This window comes from Ostrea edulis, chromosome 3, assembly GCF_947568905.1.
Source record: "Ostrea edulis chromosome 3, xbOstEdul1.1, whole genome shotgun sequence".
Classification (NCBI taxonomy): domain Eukaryota; kingdom Metazoa; phylum Mollusca; class Bivalvia; order Ostreida; family Ostreidae; genus Ostrea; species Ostrea edulis.
The window spans coordinates 69,129,153-69,151,580 of record NC_079166.1 but is presented as its reverse complement, the minus strand read 5'-3'; the positions used below and the strand labels follow the sequence as shown (position 1 = coordinate 69,151,580).

Sequence of the window (22,428 nt, the reverse complement as noted above, 5' to 3'; positions counted from 1 at the left end):
TGGAGGGATATTGTTCCAAATGCTGGTTAAAGCCTGGCCTAAATCAACCAATGTCACTGGCTGATTTGGTAAACGGGGTAAATGTCGTTCCATTTCATCCCAGACGTGTTCGATCGGCGATAAATCGGGGAAAACAGCTGACCAAGGCAAGAAATCGACATTATGTTGAAAACAAACGTTCTTGACTACACGTGCAACATGCGGCCTTGCGTTGTCTTGTTGCGGAGTGATGTGATTTTGCTGTCTCTGTATGGAGGGTATCACATGGCGCTGAATAATTTCGTCTCGATAGCGTACGCTGGTGAGATTTCCATTGACAATTTGTAGAGGGGTCCTTCCACATACTGTTATTCCACCCCACACCTTAACGCTACCTCCACAGAATTGTCGACGTTGCACAACACAAGCGTCCTGGTAGCGCTCCCCAACGCGACGATACACTCTACAACGGCCGTCACTGCTATTCAAATGAAATCTGGATTCATCAGCGAACAGAATATTGGCCCACTCCTGTATTCTGAATCGCAGATGCCGTCTGCACCACGCTAGTCTAGCGATACGATGACGTTGAAGCAGTATTGGGCGCACCGCTGGACGTCTTGGTCTGATACTGTGCTCGCGCAGACGATTACGCACAGTTCTTGGACTGATTGGCCGAAGTCCAGAATGCTACGAGCAGTCAAACTTGCTGTCTGGAAACGATTTCTCAAGTGCACAAGTTTAATGTGGTTGTCCTGTCGGCGTGACGTCACACGAGGAAGCCCAGAACGTGGTCAATCCCGAGTGTTAACAGATTGTTGGAAACGTCTCCATAATGACTGGATGGTGTCCCGATGAACTCCAAAGTGTCTTGCTATGATATGTTGTGCCATTCCAGCTTGAAGCATCCAACAGCACGATTACGTTGGTTTTCGCTGAGTCGTGGCATGCCAGAAGGGTAGTGCTTTCTTTAACGAATAGTGTCAAAACCAACCTTTTACACTTCTTACTCCAAACAGTATTGACCAGTAAAACTCGTGCGTACGAACACTTCAATAAACAACATGTGTTCATTAACCATGAAAAAGTCCGTGCATCTGAGTCGGGTACTATCCGATATTGTTCACAAACATCACTTTATCGATTGTTTGTATTTTATAAATATCAACAATAAATATAGAAAAATTATACTAAATTTCATAATGGACAGTTTCTTTTTTCCGCTAGTATACATGAAGGGTATACATGTATATCATTTTCAAAAAAATGCTACTGTTTATGTCTTATGTTATAATAGGTTGTTTTTTTTCACATTCAGTAATAATAGATAATTTAAAAAATACGACGATACTAGTTCGTGTTGACCGAAGAGACAGAGTTTGACCGATCTCACGCTGCTGCATATAAGAATTTGGGTCGGATGATGGTTGGTTGAATATTGTTTAACGTCTCTCTCGAGAATGTTTCACTCATATGGAGACGTTATTACTGCCGGTGAAGGGCTGCAAAACTTAGCCCTATGTTCGGCGCTAACGACCCTTGAGCTGGGAAGGATCTTTATTGTGCAACACCTGTTATGACACGGGACCTTAGATTCTACGGCTTTATCCGAAGAACAGCCCAATTTAGCCGCCTCTTGCGACAAGGAAGGGATACTAAAGACCTAACTTAACCCTAATCCCCACGGGATTCGGTCGAAAGTCGAAGGCCGAGGTCAGTATACCGATACATAGACTAAGCATTTCCGTGGAACCCGATCGATATATACATGTAGTTACATGTAGATAGCTTCGCTCACGTATAGACTTCTACTGAATGCATTCTATCAGCTATGCAATGCAATACATCGCGATGACAATACAATACAATACATGTAACCTAAAGTACGCCCAAATGAGGCAAACCTATACACATCGCACTTGTTAGCTTTAGCTAAGGGTATGTAGTGGTAGTGGAACAAATTATATAGCAATTTTCACTAAAAATATTTTCCAAATATGTATGGACATTATCTATTTATCGATGTCCCTTTTACAGCCACTTATCAGATAAAATGGTTCCAGTATTGGGGTATGCATGTATTTTCACTAAGCAATTACAGATGTATGATTAGTTGCTTATCTGATTCATAACTCTTTGTTGTTAAATGTTTGGAAGCCGACACGTATCAAACATTCATGTCATAAAGAGGATCTAATGCGGCATAAGCAAAATAATATTTTATCTGTGGTACAATCGAACATAAAAGTATTTAGCAGGTATACAGGTGAAGTCAAATCTTACTTCATTATACCATAGCAGCACTCATAAGACAATAATCGGATAATTTAAACCTAGCATTGTATAATCTAGCATCAGCAAGTCTGCTAAGTTTGCAAAACAGGAAGTGTTGATCAAAAGGGGGGAGGGGACTGAATACTTTATATACTTTCAGAATACTTTTAAAACAGAGACATTTGTCACCCAAATTCCTTATTTAAGTAGACCCAACTCTAACCACTACCTAGATTGAGTTAGAAAAAGAACCAAGGGAAACATTTGTGTTTCGTGTTTATATTTCTATCTTGACAATTTACGCTCAAAATACAAAGGCAAAGGAAATCCAGGCTGAAATGTTTCAAATATGTGTTCATGCTATCTAAAATATTTTCAAATATGTATCACTAGTAGTAATATCAATATCTAAACGCTAAATTTTAATTGACAGGTCTGAAATCCTCCACACCAGTCTGAATGTCGATGCTGTCACAGCCGAGAAACCATCCGGTGACCTGGACCGGTAAATGTCCTAGTAAAAATAAACAACTGAAATTGAGAAAACAATGACGTATATCTCTGTTATTTGAAGAACCTGTGGCTTGAAATTTGGCATGCAGGTTGTTAAAACATTAATATATGCACAGAAAACGTCAGATTACGCATACCACACCTATCTTTTGATGTATTCATTTTTTTTTTGGCATTTCAAGTGAGTATGTAGTTTTTTATGTGGGTCAGAGTTAGACCCCTTTTCTATATTTATGATACATGTATCACATATTTCGGACCCAAATCGGGATTTAGACCCTGTGGTATCTAGGGATTTGTGCTTGCCCTACTCTACTTTTGTATTTTTTATAGTTTATTGTTATGATTACCTTATTAGTAATGGCTGTTTCTTATTAGACAAAATCTTGTTTGACGTGTTCTGTACATATTATTATACCTTCCAATTCATACTCATTTTGACGGTTGTCTTCGTTTACTAAGACAATGAGTTCACAGCTTGTGTTTTTGTCAAAGAGTGATATTTATTCCTCCTAGACACGTGATCCCACCCATTTACAGGGAACAAAGTTTGTATTGCTTTCAATTTCATAAAGATTGTGGTAATTACTGATCGAATTAATTTTTGTTTTCTGCACTTGTTTTAGCTTTTTACATTACCATTGTCACACTGATTTTGACTACGGATAAGTCCGTTTACCAGATCAAGATATGGGGCTCACGGTGGGTGTGACCGGTCGACAGGGGATGCTTTCTCCTCCTAGGCATCTGATCCCACCTCTGGTGTGTCCAGGGATCCGTGTTTGCCCAACTATCTATTTTGTATTGCTTATAGGAGTTATGAGATTGATCACTGTTTGTTATCTTCACCTTTCATCCATAAAAAATGTAAAACCAGTGTCAATTGTTGTAATTCAATAATTAATAGTTTATCACCATTGATTAAACGTAATGGACCTAAATGAAAATGTGTTGCATATAAAGCACATATAAGTATATCTGAACACTCGTTTTCATCCACGTCAGTGGTTAAACTTGGGATCTGTGGAATCGAAGCTTCGAGTAGCATTTAACCAGCAAGCTAGATTGTTTGACCATCTAGGAAAGTTATCAAAACGGGCGTTCGATGACATTTAAATTAGCCAATGCAAACACACACTATACGACGAGTTACAAAACGAAAGAGCATAATAAGTAAAACACATTACATTTGAAACATATTTATTGCAATTTTCTCTTCACTACAGTGCTTGGATATATACGTTCATCACATCGGCAACTCCTGGACCTGAAAAAAAAGCAAATTAAATAAAGTTATACTGTTACATTGTGTGCGAAAATATATTAAGACATGATAGTACCGTCAATACCAATTCGAAATACAAAGGGATGCTGGGGTTTGAATAGAACTACATTATAACGTAATGAAATAGAGAAACGAACGGTAATCAGTATCAAAATTCCTATATACCAAATTATCGGCAACAGTAATCCAACATACCAAATTATTGATAAAACTTACTTGATTCCTAATCATGGCTGTGTATTTTTGAATATTGACAGTATTCTTTGGTTTTATTATTATCCTTTAATCATCATGTTCATTGATATTGTAATTGATCAGAAACACTAATTCGAATGATCAACAGAATAAAATCCTGATATCCGAGGAAATAAAAAGACGTATTACACCACGAATCCACGAATATAACAACGGCTGTTCCTCTTTGATACATTCACAAAAGTTAACAGCAATGGAATTTAATGAAACCATAATATTTGAAGAATCACTTACTTTGGTTCCAATTTGCAACTTGTGAGCCCTTGCTATACAAAAACGCTGGTGCTTTTCCTTTCTTTGCCCATGAACATACTTCATTGGTTCTGTCTAATACTACAAACCATCCAAAATCATTGGGACATCCGGCATAACGTTGGTTAACAAAGAAATGCCTTTTTAGAGGATTTATATCTCTTTCGTCGCTAAAAAGAGAAATGATAAAATCATGAATGACTGTAGTGAAAGGTACAGCACATAATGAAAACACACGAACAATTTGACGAAGTGTATACAGTATCAAGTACCCTTTTATAGAAAAGAGGTTTGTGTTGGCGGTTTTGAGATCGGCCCAACTACTGTGGAGAAGTCTGGACTTGCTAAACCAGTCTTTGTCGTTGCTTCCGCTTCCATCAAATTCCAAGAATGCTAATGTTTTCCCCTGCCCACCAAGCTCCACTTTGATCTGAAATTACACTTACATGTAGCCTTTATATGGATTACGCAACACTTCGATCGAAACATGAAAGGCTGAAGAAAATAAACTCTATCTCATATTTTCTTGTCTGATACGAAACACATATTTTACAAACCAGAATGATTAATATATCGAACTTTTACAAAGAGCATGAAAATATCAGATTTGACACCTATATCCCTCAAAATAAAAATATGATAAATTCTCGAATATATCCATGGTAGCACATTGTTAATGTCACCTTCTTTTTATCACATTCAATGTTCTTAAATATATAAATAATAACGCGTGCTTAGAATGTAAATCCATCGTACATCGTAAATCGAAATCAGCTACTAAAAAATGGCCAAACCTTGGTTGGTTGTATTGGAAATCAGATAATAACAAAGACCATGGAATTTGCGAAATGATGATCTTAACAATACTCTTTCATCTCCAGTATCATCAATTTATTTGTCAGTAGCCTACCTTGATTTAGAAACTAATGAAAAAGAGAACATGCTAGCGTGTATCTAATCTGTGGATAGATTTAAACATGATTTGCAGGTGTGTATTTGTGGTATACTGCTACATAAACATGGGATGATGGCGATGGAGAAAGATAAATCATCCCGTTTGTCATAAAGTGGAGTTGTTAGGTTAACGTTAGCATCTATGCGCCATAGGATATCCACGTACATGTATAAAACAGTTTGTGGAAGACTGCTGGTGTTTTTATTTCGAGTTCAATGCATACATCGAATAAACATACGAGTAAAATGGAGTAGCATTAATCGATGAAAGGTCACTGATACGCCTAACTGTCGCGTTGAAGACCACAGAAAGATGTTGTTTCTTTTCATGTTGAAGCTTTTGAACACATGTTGCCTCATAAGAATACTAAACGGGCCAGCTTTCAAAGCTATATAATTTGAACCCATAGGAATTCCAACCGACTGTCGGGGCACTTGATTTCCGAAGATGCGTGCATATTGCCATGACAATGACTAAATACCTTCCTAATACTGAGTGACTCCCACTGATCAATAAGAGGACTTCGTAGATGTTTTGCATTATCCCTCCAGTGATCCAGCTTAAAACCCGGAGGAAGGCAGCCATTGTTAGGAGTACATTGGGATGGTGCCTTTGTGTTCCAGGCGTTGAGGACAGATTCACCATTACCTTTAACTGCATGAAATACTAGTTGCCAATCTGGAAGAAATTGATGATGATTATATAACTTTTATATATATTTGTGCTTACTTAACTTAAAAAGACAATTTTGTGAATTGAAGATCCATTTAACTCACAACAGTGTAAAGATAAAGGTCATTTTATTCTGATGAATGAAGTGGGAAACGGCTGTTTTCAAGAATTTATAAATCCCAATCGATTGAGGTGTAGAAATCATTAAGTATATACGTGTGACAGATTTGCTAATCATGTAACTTAAATAATAGGGTCACTGAATGGTAGAATATGTAGATACGCAAAGTCTTTTATGTTGATCAAAACGTATTTTATTGACCAATGCCAAATCTATTCCAACAACAGGCTTCCAACAATGAGCGTAACATTCACTGGACCCACTGCAGTGAAAGAATGCATTTAGAATCAATATCATTTCAACATTTAAAGACCCTAGACATTTCAGATTTTTAAGACCGGAACATATATCTATCGCAAATATGGAAAGCCCCTCGAACAACAGATTTTCACAAAGTGTGCAGAACATTATTCATAAGCGAAGAATAGATGTACACTAATTTACGAAGGATATCTGATTTTTTGCTCTATAGTAATGTACCATTAACAATATCACCCAGCCGTATTTTTCTACCATTATACCTGGCAACATATATATTGAACAAATACAGGAAGTTGTGTGATTGAAAGTCTGTGATTTACAATTAAATTATATTATTGTATGTGAAAGTCATTGCCACATTTCCCACATTCAGCAATTTCCTATCGGGAAAAACCTGATTGTCCTGTTCACATTTCTCTGATAGAATATGACGGCTTGGTAAATATGTTGCATATAATCCCAACTTACTATCTTCATGTCCATATCCGATATCTGTAGTCAAAACTGCAACCAGACCCAGCGAAATCAACACACCGGAAATACACGACATTTTCAATATCTGAAAAAGGTATGATAATAAACAATGGTCAATCTCATAACCCCTATATGGAATACAAATTTAAGAGTTGGGCAAACACGGACCCCTAGATATACCAGATATAGGATGAAAAGCCTACGAGGAGTAAGCATCCCGTGTGAAACGGTAAAATCCGCCGTGGGTCCTATATATTGATCACGTAAATGGAATAATTCGTAGTGAAATTCAATCTAAAGAACGGCTTGACAATTGGCATGAGACATATTAGAGAGCATTTGACACAATGATAGGTTATATTGGCAAATTGGATCGTTATAGCGACCATGCATTTTGCGAAATATTGACTGTAAACGAGGTTGTTGAAATCCCTGTAACATCAACTTGTTTGTCACGAGCCCGTCTCGTTTTAAAACACGACCATACGGAGAACAGGCTCTTGTGTTTCGTGCCAGTTGAAAGACATGGGCACAATATGCAGTTGATAATGCATTAATGTTACCTAATGTGTAAAGTTAACGATGGAGAAGCTAAGTTCACATATACTGTCATAAAGTTGAGTTGTTGGTTTGCCGTTAATATCTATGTATGATAATAGATTTTCAAAAACTAAAAAAAACGCTTTGATTAAAGAAAGGTGAAGATAATGAACAGTGACCATCTCATAACTCCTATAAGCAATACCAAATAGAGAGTTGGGTAAACATGGACCCCTGGATATACCAGAGTTGGGATCAGGTGCCAAGGAGGAGTAAGTATTTCATTACCAGTGATCTCTAAACATACTATACTATTGCCGTTTAGTTTCAAAAGATGACTTCAATATTTTAAAAAAAATCTAAAATAAAAATCATTACAATCATGAATTAAAATTAAAAACATTATCCAATCTAAGATAGATTTGGAGTAAAATAGATTAATAAAAATGACACACAGCATCTTTATTTCATATCTTACCTTATGTAAAACGTATACGGTACCAATTTTGATGCATCAGATGCGCATTTCGACAAATTATGTCTCTTCACTGATGCTCAACCGAAAATTTGAAATCCGATATAACAATGAAGTTTTAGAGCTATTATAGGCAAAAACAGTGTGCCAAAAAGTGGAGACAAATTCGTTTAAGTATAAGAGCTATGCGTGAAGGAGATAATCCTTAATTTTGAAATGCATTTCTAAATTTTATAACAGCAATTAAATATACATCCGTATTTTCAAGCTAGTAACGAAATACTTAGCTACTGGGCTGTACAGACCCTCAGGGACTAACAGTCCACCAGCAGAGGCCTCGACCCAGGGGTCATAATGTAAAACTTAATACGGTACCAATTTAGATGCACCAGATACGCAAATTATGTCTCTTCAGTGATTTATAACTTATATAACTTTAATGTGAAATCTAAGAGAGATAACAATAGTATAAATCTTATATAGATATATTTAGTCAGCACCTAATATTTTAGTACAAAAATATAACTGTTACCTTGTGGTATACGAAATTCCATTAGTTTGTTAAAAGTGAGCTAAAGCTATTTATATAGACACCATTGCAAATTGACCCCGCCTTCCTGGAATATCCTTCCTATTTCAAAAAATCATGTATAATTTCGTTGTTTACAAATTGCTAAGATTATTTCTTTAATATAGCGTTTGTAATAGTAACCATGTGTGTTTTCAATTAATTAAGCGTGACGTAATTAGTACATTTCAAAATGTTGTCGCATGAGTAATGAAAGTTGTCACTCGGCCTATTAAAAAATAGGTGAACTGTCATTATCAATCTATCAGCATTAGGCAATACCTTGTTTGTGACAATCTTATGAATTATAGGATTAGTGTAAAAAACAATTCTCCTATGCCATTTTCCGATTTTTACAAATACAATGTATCGCGCATACAACTTTCTATAATGAAGTTGATGGGATAAACTAACAGGCTATGAAGATTTTATGCAAAAGAAAACCAAACGAATTGTTTTGTTCCACACCATTAATAGAACTTGAAAAGTATACACTTAGTGCGTTTATGTTATTGTGTATCTTTCATTTTTTAGAATCTAAATATATATATATGAAAATCCTCCTTTTGAATTTATACTTATATTAATTTTGTTATTCATTTCAATTGTCAATGTATGCTAATGTTTTGTTTTGCTCGTAAAAGATGGTTATTTACACTTACGATGACCTGATTTAATATGACAATCCTCTTTATGTCGTGGTAGTTGTACTGAATAAACAGTTGTATTTGCTAAACATGTTTTGATAATATCATTCGTCCTTTACATATTGGTGTTGATAAACTTTATACCAGATAAACTGATTATTCTCAATACTAGATCATGGTAACAAACATAATAGCCTAACTCTATAAAACGTGGATTTGATATGTATGTGTATATTCACTTAGAAATGAAACATGTACAACTCTTAACAGATTAATGTTCAAAACTTGTTAACAGTATTATATCTATGCTTGAAAAACAAAATAATACAATGCAGGTATGTAATTGGAGTTCGGGATATCACATTCATATTTACAAATACTAATATTCCCAGATAGATAAAACAATCCGAAACATAATTAAATCTCATTTTTACAACACAGTGCTTACATCTTAATCTGTAAAACATCCCAAATGTCCTCCCTATATTTAAACATTTTTTTCTCACTTGATTTTACCATCTTTTCCTCTAGAATTAGTCAATGAGAGTTTACTTCACATTTCACATGTATGTCAGATACATTAAGATATTCTATATGATAAAATTATATACTAGTACTATACATGATATAATTATTGGATTGTATTTTTATGTATTAGAAGAAACTTTTATCTTATATGAATAAATCATCATTGAATATAAACTGGTTTACATTAATGGCCTCGTACCGTTTCCATTCCTTAAAAGCAATCTTCATTACTTTTAACGAATTGAGGGGTAGTCGGATGTTAACCTATTCGGAATTCATGAAGTATGAATAATACTTATAGGTTATAGACTTTGTATGGGAAAACATGACGACCGAGTTTTTTGGCACGTACACGGACCGAGCTTGCGAGGTCCGTTCGCGACAAAAAACTCGGTCGTCATATTTCCCATACAAAGTGTATAACATTTTTATTATATACTTTCAATTTCATTTAGAAACTAACAATAATTTTATTTCTAACAATAGCTTTATAGGTTTAACTGAGTAAAAGATGAAAAACAAGAAAAAATTGAAAATTAACGGCGTAGAAATTTGATTGTGACGTAATGTTTGCGGGCCGGAATATTTCCGGGCATATATCGTGTGATATATGCCCGCAAACTTTTAAAGAAAAAAGAAGAGATGAAATTGAAAGTATATAATAAATCAAATCATGTCATCTATGCCCAAAGGAAAAAACTGGTTTTGAATGAAGTCGTATTTTGGTTTTTTGCAGACACAATCTGAAAAGATATGACTGACAAAAGTTGAGAACCGATGTGACGGCATTTCTTAAGGTGGTAATTGAAATTAATGAAGACGACAAATACTACAGATACGGATTTTGTTATCCACCTGAAAAATATCCTTCCCTACAAAACGTATGTGGCTTATTACACTCTGTAAGAGACTTTCGTAACATTATTACATTGCAAAACATAGCAAAATAGCAATATGGATGGAAAGGTCTGTGTTAAGGTAAGTGGTTTTACTCTGTTGGCTTCTATCGAAAATATGAACAAAACTGTAAAATATCAACACTCGGTAACTCTAGAAATGATGGGACATTTGTACGTGTATCTAGGTTACTGACAAACAAGTTGATGTTACATGGGATTTCAACAGTCTCGTTTTAAGTCAACATTTCTCAAATTATATGGTCGTTATAATGATCTATCTACACTAGATACAAATTATATCACATTGTCATAAATAAATCTAAACTAAAATAAATTCAAATGTGTTTCATTTTGATGGTATTTCGCGATTGAAAATGTCAGGTTAGTATCGTTGATTGCGAGTACAATACCCAACCCACACTCCTGAGTAGATATGTCCAACACATACGCCTTCTTCACCACAAACCCATCACATTTTCTTGACTGATTTTTCAGGAGAATCTAGGGTATAATGCAAGTATAAGTATTTAGGAACATTTTTGATTAAAGCAAAGCTCAATCACTAAACTAAAGAAGACAGTGTGTGTGGCAATGATTTTTATTGAAATTTCAAATCATGAAAAATGTTCAAATCATTTTAGCGAAGTATGGACATTTCAAAATTTCCAATAATAATGATATGATAATAATAAAGCCTTATTTATCCAGGATTACATATTTAACGATAACGCTAATATTCAATATGGTCAATGCATTGGAATGGTACAGAATCTTGCTCTTTGTAAGTATCCTGGTGTCCATAGAAGACTTACTCCACTACTGACACCTTATGATGAATTTGAGATGGAAATTAACTCATAGCTGATAAATTTCAAATATAATGCATTTATTTTGTGTACATTTCCAGTGTTTTCATGAACTCCTACGCTTCACACCAACGTATTTTTTCATGAAGCTTGCCTGTTTAAAGCGTTCTACATGTAGTTCATGCCCCCGTGTATTTTCAAAAAAAAAAATCTTTAGTTCTTAATTAGCTTTAATCATGTTGTTCAAAATTGCGTTTATATGCAGAAAGCAAAACCAAACGCAAAGTAGAGTTCCACGTCTCCCGGAAATATTTGGGACCCTTCCAACCAGATCTGAAAGTGGAAAAATATAGCGAGGTCGTTATTTCTCTTGCTCCAGTTCTGTGAATAGTGTAGAAGACGATATTCAGTTTGATCTATCGTTCACCTATTAATGCAGTATCTTTTCTACTAAAAGACAATGCGTTATAAAATCAATAAGATATATATCATTTAATGTTGTTAAGTAATAATATATTCCATCGAGCTCAAATTAAAAGAAACTATAGAGTCGTCCACTTCTGCTTCATGCTTAGATTATTTTATTGAATGTAGTTATTAATGGCAAACTACCAACTCAACATTATGACAAACGGGATGATTGCAGCTTCTCCATCGTCAACTTCCCGTATTTATGTAGCAACATTCCATTATCACCTGCACATGGTGTTTATATCTCTCAACTGATTTGATACACAAGAGATAGTTCTGCGTATGGTCAGTTTTTAAATCGAAGCCAGCTACTGACAAACAAGTTGATGGTACAGGGGTTTCAACAGTGTCGTTGAAATTCAGCATTTCGCAAATTCTATCATCGTTATAACGATTTAGTTTGCCAATACAACCTATCATTGAGTCAAATGCTGTCGGACGTGTTTCATACCGATTGTTAGACCGTTCGTGGCACACTGATTTTGACTACGGATAATTCCGTTTACCAGATCAAATATAGGGCTCACAGCGGGTGTGACCAGTCCAAACGGGGTGCTTACTCCTCCTAGGCACCTGATCCCACCTCTGGTGTATCCAGGGGTCCGTATTTGCCCAAATACCTATTTTGTATAGCGTATCTTATGAAATTGATCACTGTTCGTCATCTTCACTTTTCATACACACATCATATATATATATATATATATATATAGTGGAAAGACTTGCGCACTGTGATATAATGTACATATTTTGTTGAGTTGAACACTTGTCACGATTTCAATGATATTTACTTACCTATTCTACATTTAATAAGCTTTTGAGATGAGAGAAATACATGAAATTGAAAATCAACATTATTTACAAATGGCATGATGTTAATTAGTTACATGTTTCTGTTAAGAGAAATTCTTACAGTGACGGATCCATATCTTAAAAGCTCTCTCTATCTCTCACAAACTAGTAAAATGAGGAGGCTCTCTCATGCGTTCTTGTAAAATACATTTATGATATACTATTAGAAGTTACGTGCTATGGGATCAGTTAAATATTTATTTTATATTCACCACATTCTTCCGAAATGACTCAAACAGTTGATAAAACTGACAGATGTTGTCGACATTACGATTAAACCATTTAAATTTTACGAAAATATGAAGGATACATTCCAGATTGTTCGTAAGAAAAAACAATGAAAACATGGGGCGATTTCTGTTATCAGATTCACCGATTCTATAAACTTTAAAATGTTTGCATTATATGTTACAGTGCATAGACTGTTCTTCTGTTAATCCCCTGCAATTAGAGAGGGAAGTCACAGACCTTTCATAGGTGACCATTAGACGGTGGCCCTATTTCACGTTAGGCTTGCCCACGATCAAATACTCTTACTGCTACATTCAACAGCGCAATTCTTAAGTCAAAATCTGTGGCACTCCTCCCACAGCTACTGACGTCTGTGTGGGAGAAAATATTTGAATGGGACTAAGTTAACACACATAGAGTAATTTTATTGCCTAATACATTAGCATTGTTTGAAATAAAAGAATGTCTCGGAGAAACAATTTTAGATTTTTGAACAACTATTTCTTTTATCAAACAACACTCTAGATCTTTATGCCAGATCTTTTACTAAAAATCCATGTTGTCCTGTATTAATATAAAGTAGTGGAAATCCAATTGTCCTTGAATTTTATGGCAAAACTGTAAAGTGCCACCTCATTTGTCTATTTCATGATGTTTGTATTTAACAAGATTTATAAAATTAAAAAACAACATTAGGGGGATCCCAATGTCATTCTTGTTTAGTGTGTATTGTATGTTTATATACTAGGGGATATCCCTATTATAGAGGTTGTTAATCAGTTTGTAACTTTTACAATCGTCATTCAACATTCTTCAATATATAGTATATTTTTAATCACTGCAGAACAATATAAAACAAAGCTGTGAGAGTGAGAAAACCGGTTACCATATTATTATAAAAACGTAGAGCATAAAGTAAATTACTGTAAACAAACTACAGAGTTCAATCATCTTTATTGGCCAATTTTAATTTCTTTCATACGAAGAATTAAACAATTCTTTCCGACAAAAAGAGGCACAGCAGGCAGGAATCTTACACCGTCTGTATGTAAACGTTCATAACATCGGCAAAACCGGGACCTGAAAACAAAATACAGAATAATTTAAAAAACTGCATTATTTCCAATATAATGACAGCAAAGGTTAGCATATTCGCTTTGGAAAATATGACCACGGGGTGACACTATGCCATTCAGTAAACTTTAAAGGGGACTTAAAGTTTACTGAACGGTTACTGAAAGGTGACAGAACAGCTACTGAACGGCGAATAAAAGATGACTAAATGGCAGAATCTTAGTGGACTGAATGACACAGTTTCATACTTTGGATCATAGTATAATCACATGCAACAAAAAGAAAAAAAATATACCCATGTTTTCCAGAGAGAAAAATATTTCAATGATGCCAAATAGATACACGGAGAAAGAAAGAGAGAGAAAGAGAGAGAGAGAGAGAGAGAGAGAGAGAGAGAGAGAGAGAGAAGGGTAGATATACATAATCTAGATATACATATGTAGACGTAAAGCAAAACGTACAATAGTGAGGTTGATATGTTTTACGTTATTATACTTTGATGTAAAATACTCGAATCTGATTAGTCGAAAATCATTTGAAAAACATATTGTCACCCTCTGAGAACAGAAAGCACGCGCACCAGGATGATAGTATCTAGTAACGGGTGATAGTATTAAAAAATATCACATGCGTCAAATTTATATCCGTACAATTCGCTGTAGATTGTTAGACGACGTCGTTTGAGCGTTGTAATAAACGGGAATACCTGCATAGATATTCGAGATATCACATGACAGTGATTGATCAAATGTAAACAGACGTAAGTTTTTCAGCTTTGCTGTTTATATAACAATCAGTATAATAAAATAAATGTTGTATGTAGTTGAGGGTAACAATCGCCTCGGTTGACAATGGTTTCTCGGGCTGAAAATTTTCAATGTTACCCTCAACTGCATGCAATATTTATATATTATCATACTCGGTCTGAAATCACTGAAGCGCTTCAACTGGATTTCACAGCCATTGTATCATATAATCAGTTGGGGATATGAGGAATGTGTTTACTATAATGTCAATTACTTCGATTCCAGTTCGTCAGTCCTGACCCTTTACTGTACATGAACAACGGGAAGACTCCCTTATTGGCCCACCGGCAGACATCTTTCTTATCTATCACCACAAACCACCCCGCATCATTTGGACATCCGCCATAGTTTCTGTTGATGTAGAAGTGTCTTTTGACATGAGCGTGGTGCCTGAAAAGATAAAAATAGTCATAAATGTTGTAGATTTCTACGGAATAGATATATTGCATCTGATGACATCACTAAAAGTATTTTGTTACAAACAGTACGGCTATCGTAACGACTAGATTTTCTGATAGCCATGAAAATAGAATGTACATGCATAGATAAAAATCAATTTTGAATTTTGAACATTCATGAAGACGTGAACTGCAGCGCTTCACGTCTAAATACTTTTCAATAAGAGCTAGAATACACGCTTCCTGAAGTCTGCTGGCGTTTTAACGTCGCAGTTCATGCCCTAATATAAGAAAAGATTTGATAAAATAAAACTCCGCTAACATATATAACATATACGTACTCTGCGATGGAGAAAAAGTTTGTTCGTGAATTCGGTTTTAGGTCGTACCAACTGCTATGTAACAATCTCGATTTGCTGAACCAGTTGATGAAGCTACTCCCACTTCCATCAAATTCCAAGTAAGCCAGCGTTTTCCCTTGACCTCCAAGTACTACACGGATCTGAAAGGTATATTTACCATGGCTACAATCAAAATGGCTTGGAATCGTAAGAAGAATCAATTTTGTTTGTATCTGAATGCTGGAACACGTCCCGTGGAAGAAATGTTTTTCTCAAATAGAGATAAATGTGATAAATTTTGATATATGGCAACCAAGACTGGATCAATTATGATTTGTTATCGTGTTAACGCCTACCGTGCATCATGTACATTTAGTTGCGATGGCCGTATCATGTACCCTAGCGTTGCACTTCATCAACGTCATATCGGAAAGACTCGACACGTTTATATACAATTACATGTGTTAGACAAAGAAACAGTTACTACTTATGTTAAATGTCTTAGGTTGGAAGAAGTACCGTGATCGAGAATCGATGACTGGACTTCCTGATTGCAAAATGATCACCCTTAACACTAGACCACAGCGACCGGTAGAATAGGAATTGTAATATGTGTCCCGTAGCATATAAAGTGTATTTTACATCACCTAATTCATATGAAAGGGTAATTTATCCTTTTCTTTTAATCTTAAATGGTCAAAAATGAGCATGATACTAAGCAAATATATATTTATTTGGATTTATTCATTAAAATGTCTTACATTTACAAATAGTTCTATTTAAAAAACAAAAACATGATACATGTATTATTCTACCCTAGATGCACAAATATCTATTTTTTATGCATGAATTCTTAGCAAATAAATCGGCTATTTCATATGCCAATACGAAATCAATATAATCTCATATATCATCCCATTGTAACGGTGAAAATTTGGAGTAGTTTGGTTTATGTTCAGTGTATAAAATTGTCTGTTAGGTGGTCATTTGAACTATCAAAATTGAATTGTTTGTATGGGAGATGGAAATAACGAACATTGATCAATCTCATAAATTCCATAAACAATATAAAATAGAGAGTTAGGCAAACACTGATCCCTGGATACACCAGAGGTGGGATCATGTGTCTGGGAGGAGTAAGGATCCCGTGTTGACCGGTAGCATCCACCGTGAGCCCTTTATCGTGATCAGATAATCGGAGTTATCCATAGTAAAAGTCAGTGTGCCAAAAATGACTGGTATTGGCATGAAATATGTCAGACCGCATTTGACTCAATGATAGATTGTATTGGCAAAGTACATCGTTTTAATAATCATAGATTTTACGAAATTTTGCGACTTTAAACGAGATTGTTGGAAACTCTGTACCATCAACTTGTTTGTCAGTAACCTGCTTCGATTTAAAAAAAAAACTGACTATATGCAGAACAAACTCTTGCATATCGAATCATTTGAGAGATATAAACATAATATACAGTTGATAATAGAATGTTGCTACATGCATATTTCTAAATTTTACGAAACACGCTCTAACTGTAGCGAATCTGATGAAACCTGCAATCTAATAACTATTGTAAAGAATGTGAAATGAAGAGCATAGTAAACACGGACCCCTGGACATACCAGACAAGGTCAAACAATTGATATGAAACATGTATTTTGATACTTGTATCCTGCAATTATTGTAATAAACTGATCAAAAAATAGTGTATAAACTATAAACCTGGTTTTTGTAAATATCAAATCGGCAAGGGTGTTGGTAACTGCGATCTATGTCACGTCATTCCTTTGTTTAAGCGCCAAGTTATTTGTAAGGAATACAAAACTCCAGACAACTACTTCATTATATGTTGAGTAACCTGAGTTAAATATTTATCATTTTAATGTAAAATTTATATGGTACCAATTTTGATGCACCAGATGCGTATTTCGACAAATAATGTCTCTTCACTGATGCTCAACCGAAATGTTTGGTATCCGAAATAACTATGAAATTTTAGAGCTAAATATAGCCAAAAACAGCGTGCTAAAAAGTGGAGCCAGATTCGTCCAAGGATAAGAGCTATGCATGAGAGAGATAATCCTTAATTTTGAAATGAATTTCTACATTTTATAACAGGAATTAAATATACATCCGTATTTTCAAGCTAGTAACGAAGTACTTAGCTACTGGGCTGTAGAGACCCTCGGGGACTAACAGTCCACCAGCAGAGGCCTCGACCCAGGGGTCATAATGTAAAACTTATACGGTACCAATTTTGATGCACCAGATGCGCATTTCGACAAATAATGTCTCTTCACTGATGCTCAACCGAAATGTTTGGTATCCGAAATAACTATGACATTTTAGAGCTAAATATAGCCAAAAACAGCGTGCTAAAAAGTAGAGCCAGATTCGTCCAAGTATAAGAGCTATGCATGAGGGAGATAATCCTTAATTTTGAAATGAATTTCTACAATTTATAGCAGCAATTAAATATACATCCGTATTTTCAAGCTAGTAACGAAGTACTTAGCTACTGGGCTGTATAGACCCTCTGGGACAAACAGTCCACCAGCAGAGGCCTCGACCCAGGGGTCATAATGTAAAACTTATACGGTACCAATTTTGATGCACCAGATGCGCATTTCGACAAATAATGTCTCTTCACTGATGTTCAACCGAAATGTTTAAAATCCGAAATAACTATGAAGTTTTAGAGCTAAATATAGCCAAAAACAGCGTGCCAAAAAAGTGGAGCCAAATTCGTCCAAGGATAAGAGCTATGCATGAGGGAGATAATCCTTCATTTTGAAATGAATTTCTAAATTTTATAACAGCAATTAAATATACATCCGTATGCACAACTTCTCTATTAATACAGTTATTTCATTATAGAGCTTTTCAAAACTGTATCAAAAGGGTCTTGAAACTTTCGGAATTAAAATCCAAAGAGATAAACTGCCTCGAACCTAAGACATTTCGCATTCATGAAGGTCAGAAGCACTTTTCACTGAATTCACGTAGGCTGATGAGAAATGTTGTTAAAATTAAACAATGTTTTATATGACAAAACTCTATACTAATATTATATATGGGATATTTAATCGTTCTTATGATTTGTAAAGAATCAAATATCTTTCCAATACCAGTAAATCATCGTTAAATTTAGGCTGAGGTTGTATTGTAAGTAATTCAATATTCTCATGCCTCTCCATTCCTTAAAACAATAGACCACGGCCCACTTAAGGCCTCTGTTCCGTTACTTTTTTTAAGAAATGGAGAGGTATATGTACTTAGGCATTATCTTAAACATATCGATTGTTGAATTTTGTTTACAAGTAAATAAGATGAGTCCTTGTTAGGGATAAGTTGGTCAGGCACATTTTGTTCACATATAAGGTAAAATTGTGGGTTTTAAGCCATTCAAAGTTCCACTGCCATGTTGTAATAAACTATCCTCGCCCACCTTTTCCATCATCTATATAACTTGCGCATTTTCATAACTGTTCTTGATTTTTTTTTTCTTTTTAGTATAGATATTTCAAAGATAATGATTATCCAATTTCCAGAAGCTTGAGAATAATTGCATATTTGAACGTATCATTATTTAAAGCCTGTAACACTCATGTATTCGAGCTCGCCCTATGTATATACACGTAGTGTTTTATTCTATAGATAATTTATGTTCAGTTGAACAGGAAAAGCAAAACATGTGAAATATATCCACTAACCACATCACCTTGTGTATCAATGTTCTACGGTGAAAATCAACGCTTCTGTTATTTTGTCGTTTAATTCATGTCCGGTGTTACTAAAATACCGATTAAGAGGCAGATCGGAGAAATATTAAGGCAAGTTCGAGCCTCAAAGATATTAATTAATCTACTCGGTTGCATTTTGGAGAACAGTTATTACGAAGGGAGTTATTATCCTCGTAGGTTTTCAAACAAATAAAAACCTTGATGTTGACCAACAGTAACAGTGGTAGATATACACGGAAGTATTCACACCATATGTTCAGTTTAACTAAAAGGTGGTACGTTGTAGAACGAGACTGGCGGCGAGGTTTGCCCCAAAACTGAATTGTATAACTTTGAAACGACTAACAAAGTTAGAAGAACGTCAAATCTTAGATTTGTTCATGGTGTGTGGGGATAACATTGGTTAACCACAGCAAATATAATGTACAAGGTACTGTTAGGACGCAAGAGGACAATAATGTGCACCCCATGTTAACGTTCGAACTTCCACACATCTCATAATAAAATTTTACACTTACACACAACTTGAATATTCCACCCAGATGTTTTTGAAGATATATAGATTAACACAATGCATTAATCTTTAATTGTAATCGAGCTTATGGTTTTCTATAGTGTTATCTGTAATGATTTCTACTATACGTGTAAGTTTAATTCTTTTCCAAGGGTGAAATTATGAATAATGCAAATTGTTCTACATGGTATTCCAAAACTGTGCAAGTGCGTACCTTCAGAATGCTGAGAGATCTCCATTGATCAATCAGAGGACTTCGAAGATGCTTTTTAGTATCTCTCCAATTATCGAGATCAAAACCGTCCGGAATACAACCAACTGCTGGTGTGCATCTTGAAGGTGATCTCTTGTACCATGCATCACGAACATCCTGTTTGTTACCTTTGACAGCATGGAAAACTAGCTGCCAGTCTGAAATGGATGTAAATGTCAATTTATGTTATCGGATTAGTAAGATACATATATTACTTTTGAGAGTCGAACAATTAATTTATTGTTTAGAAAAACTTAGTAAGTAAAGTATGGAAATATTAGCATTTCATAGAACATTTGACACTACAAAAATAACACATTATTTCACAAACAGAAATTGGAAACCTTTTGATCAACTACAACTTACCATCTTCTTGAGATAGGCCATAACTACCGAATAAATCATGTGCCAAGAGTACGCAAACCAACATCCATGAAAACCTGATCATGTCGATTCAACCCTATAACAACAATATTTAAAAAGAGTGAACAATCTTTTAAATCATATAATGAACACTTAATCAAAAGTAGGGCAAACATGGACCCCTGGAAATACCAGAAGTCAAATTAGGTGCCATTGAAGAGAAATCATCCCCTCCGACCGACCACCTGCCGCGAGACCCACACATTAATATAATTTTTTGATATAACACTATCTAAGTATATCAAATTAAATGAAAATGACATTGTCAGAAACCTTCCACATATGAGATCACATTATCAAAAATTACAACCATATCACTTGCCTAGTATGTTCAGAAGACTCCTCTGTCAACTGTTAATTCGAGTAACTCAAAATGATTTCTTATATACAAAACAAAGTATCTATGACACTTTTCATTATTTAAAACACATTTCATAGTTTCAATATTTCGATTATCATGAGCGTCTTATAGAATTGTGTAAAACAGGTCCGATTTCATGAACATTACATGCTGTGACACAATTGTTTCTGAAGATAAAAGCGGATGCACCAAACTTCTCAAAGCGACTTCTACACAATCTAATCAACGAGTAACAAAGTGTTTTCAAATATCTTAAACAAGCTGTCACATATAGCATGTTCTCGGATCAATCAACAATCGACGGCACCGATAAATCTATTAATGGTGTTCATGCTTGGATTTTTCAAAACCGGAATACAGCCTGCATTCTGTGATTGTGGACGTTCCGCATACCATATCCTCTTTAAAGCAAATAAAAATCCTTCCAAATGCTGTTGTCAGTTCCTTAAAATTACCTCTACTAACACAGAGATTATATGCAGTCAGAATAAGCAACATTTTAGGTCATACCTTTTTTTATCTTCTATTCATTTCATCATATTTCTAGTTCTCGTTTACATCATGTATACATAAATGTATTACATAGTATACTAGCAGTAAAAGAAAACGTAATATTTTTGTAATATGATATTCAGACACGAAGACAAAATTTCATTAAATGTGACACCGAGTTATATCCATGTACTCTGAAAATGTTACTTAGTTGAAATTCAGCCGACCGTGACCCCACTCAAAGTTGTGTGCAATCAGCAGATTTTTCAAGAAAGCGTACATACGGGGTACTCTTTCACCATTAAGTACTGGTAAATCATTACAAATCGAACCACTGGAATAGATCAGCTACATAACATGTCTTTTCTAAGCGGTTGTTGAGCGAAATACCGAGACTGAATGAAGTCGATTTGGGGATGAGCCATTGCTCTGATAATGCAGGGACATTTGCAACGTCATGTAGCACAGCAATGCAGTGCACATTCGAAAACACTATCCTGTTTAGTTGGGCGTCTCAGAGCCACAGGGACATTGGGTGACCGTCCCAAGAGCGAACGCCCGCGCGTTACGTCACGATGCGAAGATAGAAGCACCTGTCTCTAACACCTCCTTAACGCTTCGGGACGGCCTGTCCCTTAAAATCCTCAGAATGATAGAATATTTACAAAGAAAAGAAAACTAAATAGAAAAAGAAACTAACACTACAACTAAACTATAAAAGTTGATAACAAACGGAGCATTTTGTAATATGTTGCAATAGAAAAGTATGTTCTTATTGAGCGTCAAGTATGAGCTGGACTAAGCAGTCTAACGCTGAATTAAGTAAAAAAAAAAAAAAACAGTTATATATACCGTGCATCTAGTGTATTCTTATAAATTATGATCTGTACTTTCCATTATTGCTTTACAGCTCTCACTTGTGTCAATTACTCGATATTAAATCATGTATTGAGAAAATACCTTG

General features: G+C 35.1%; 2 protein-coding genes across 2 annotated transcripts; both read right to left on the bottom strand.

Moving 5' to 3' along the window:
* Positions 1-3,949: 3,949 nt before the first annotated feature.
* On the bottom strand, positions 3,950-8,712 carry LOC125677749 (uncharacterized). The gene is made up of 6 exons (XM_048915924.2): positions 8,589-8,712; positions 7,036-7,126; positions 5,995-6,191; positions 4,831-4,988; positions 4,541-4,728; positions 3,950-4,033 (listed from the first exon to the last, which is right to left on the bottom strand). Exons 2-6 carry the CDS (start codon positions 7,115-7,117, stop codon positions 3,987-3,989), a joined length of 672 nt encoding a protein of 223 aa, XP_048771881.2. The 5' UTR covers positions 7,118-7,126; positions 8,589-8,712; the 3' UTR covers positions 3,950-3,986.
* Positions 8,713-13,997: 5,285 nt separating this feature from the next.
* LOC130052772 (uncharacterized) lies at positions 13,998-20,648 on the bottom strand. Its single transcript, XM_056158698.1, has 5 exons — positions 20,555-20,648; positions 20,150-20,346; positions 15,678-15,838; positions 15,153-15,328; positions 13,998-14,138 (listed from the first exon to the last, which is right to left on the bottom strand). Exons 1-5 carry the CDS (start codon positions 20,634-20,636, stop codon positions 14,092-14,094), a joined length of 663 nt encoding a protein of 220 aa, XP_056014673.1. The 5' UTR covers positions 20,637-20,648; the 3' UTR covers positions 13,998-14,091.
* Positions 20,649-22,428: the final 1,780 nt, after the last annotated feature.

What these genes read in the sequence shown, in the direction of transcription:
- LOC130052772 (XM_056158698.1), bottom strand. Translation starts at nt 20,636, where the DNA reads ATGATCAGGTTTTCATGGATGTTGGTTTGCGTACTCTTGGCACATGAT. An exon ending in TGGCCTATCTCAAGAAGATG is followed by an intron (nt 20,347 to 20,554) that starts GTAAGTTGTAGT and finishes CATCCATTTCAG; the next exon opens with ACTGGCAGCTAGTTTTCCAT. An exon ending in AACTTTTTCTCCATCGCAGA is followed by an intron (nt 15,329 to 15,677) that starts GTACGTATATGT and finishes TTATCTTTTCAG; the next exon opens with GCACCACGCTCATGTCAAAA.
- LOC125677749 (XM_048915924.2), bottom strand. Translation starts at nt 7,117, where the DNA reads ATGTCGTGTATTTCCGGTGTGTTGATTTCGCTGGGTCTGGTTGCAGTT. An exon ending in AGTCACTCAGTATTAGGAAG is followed by an intron (nt 4,989 to 5,994) that starts GTATTTAGTCAT and finishes GTGTAATTTCAG; the next exon opens with ATCAAAGTGGAGCTTGGTGG. An exon ending in AACCTCTTTTCTATAAAAGG is followed by an intron (nt 4,729 to 4,830) that starts GTACTTGATACT and finishes TTCTCTTTTTAG; the next exon opens with CGACGAAAGAGATATAAATC.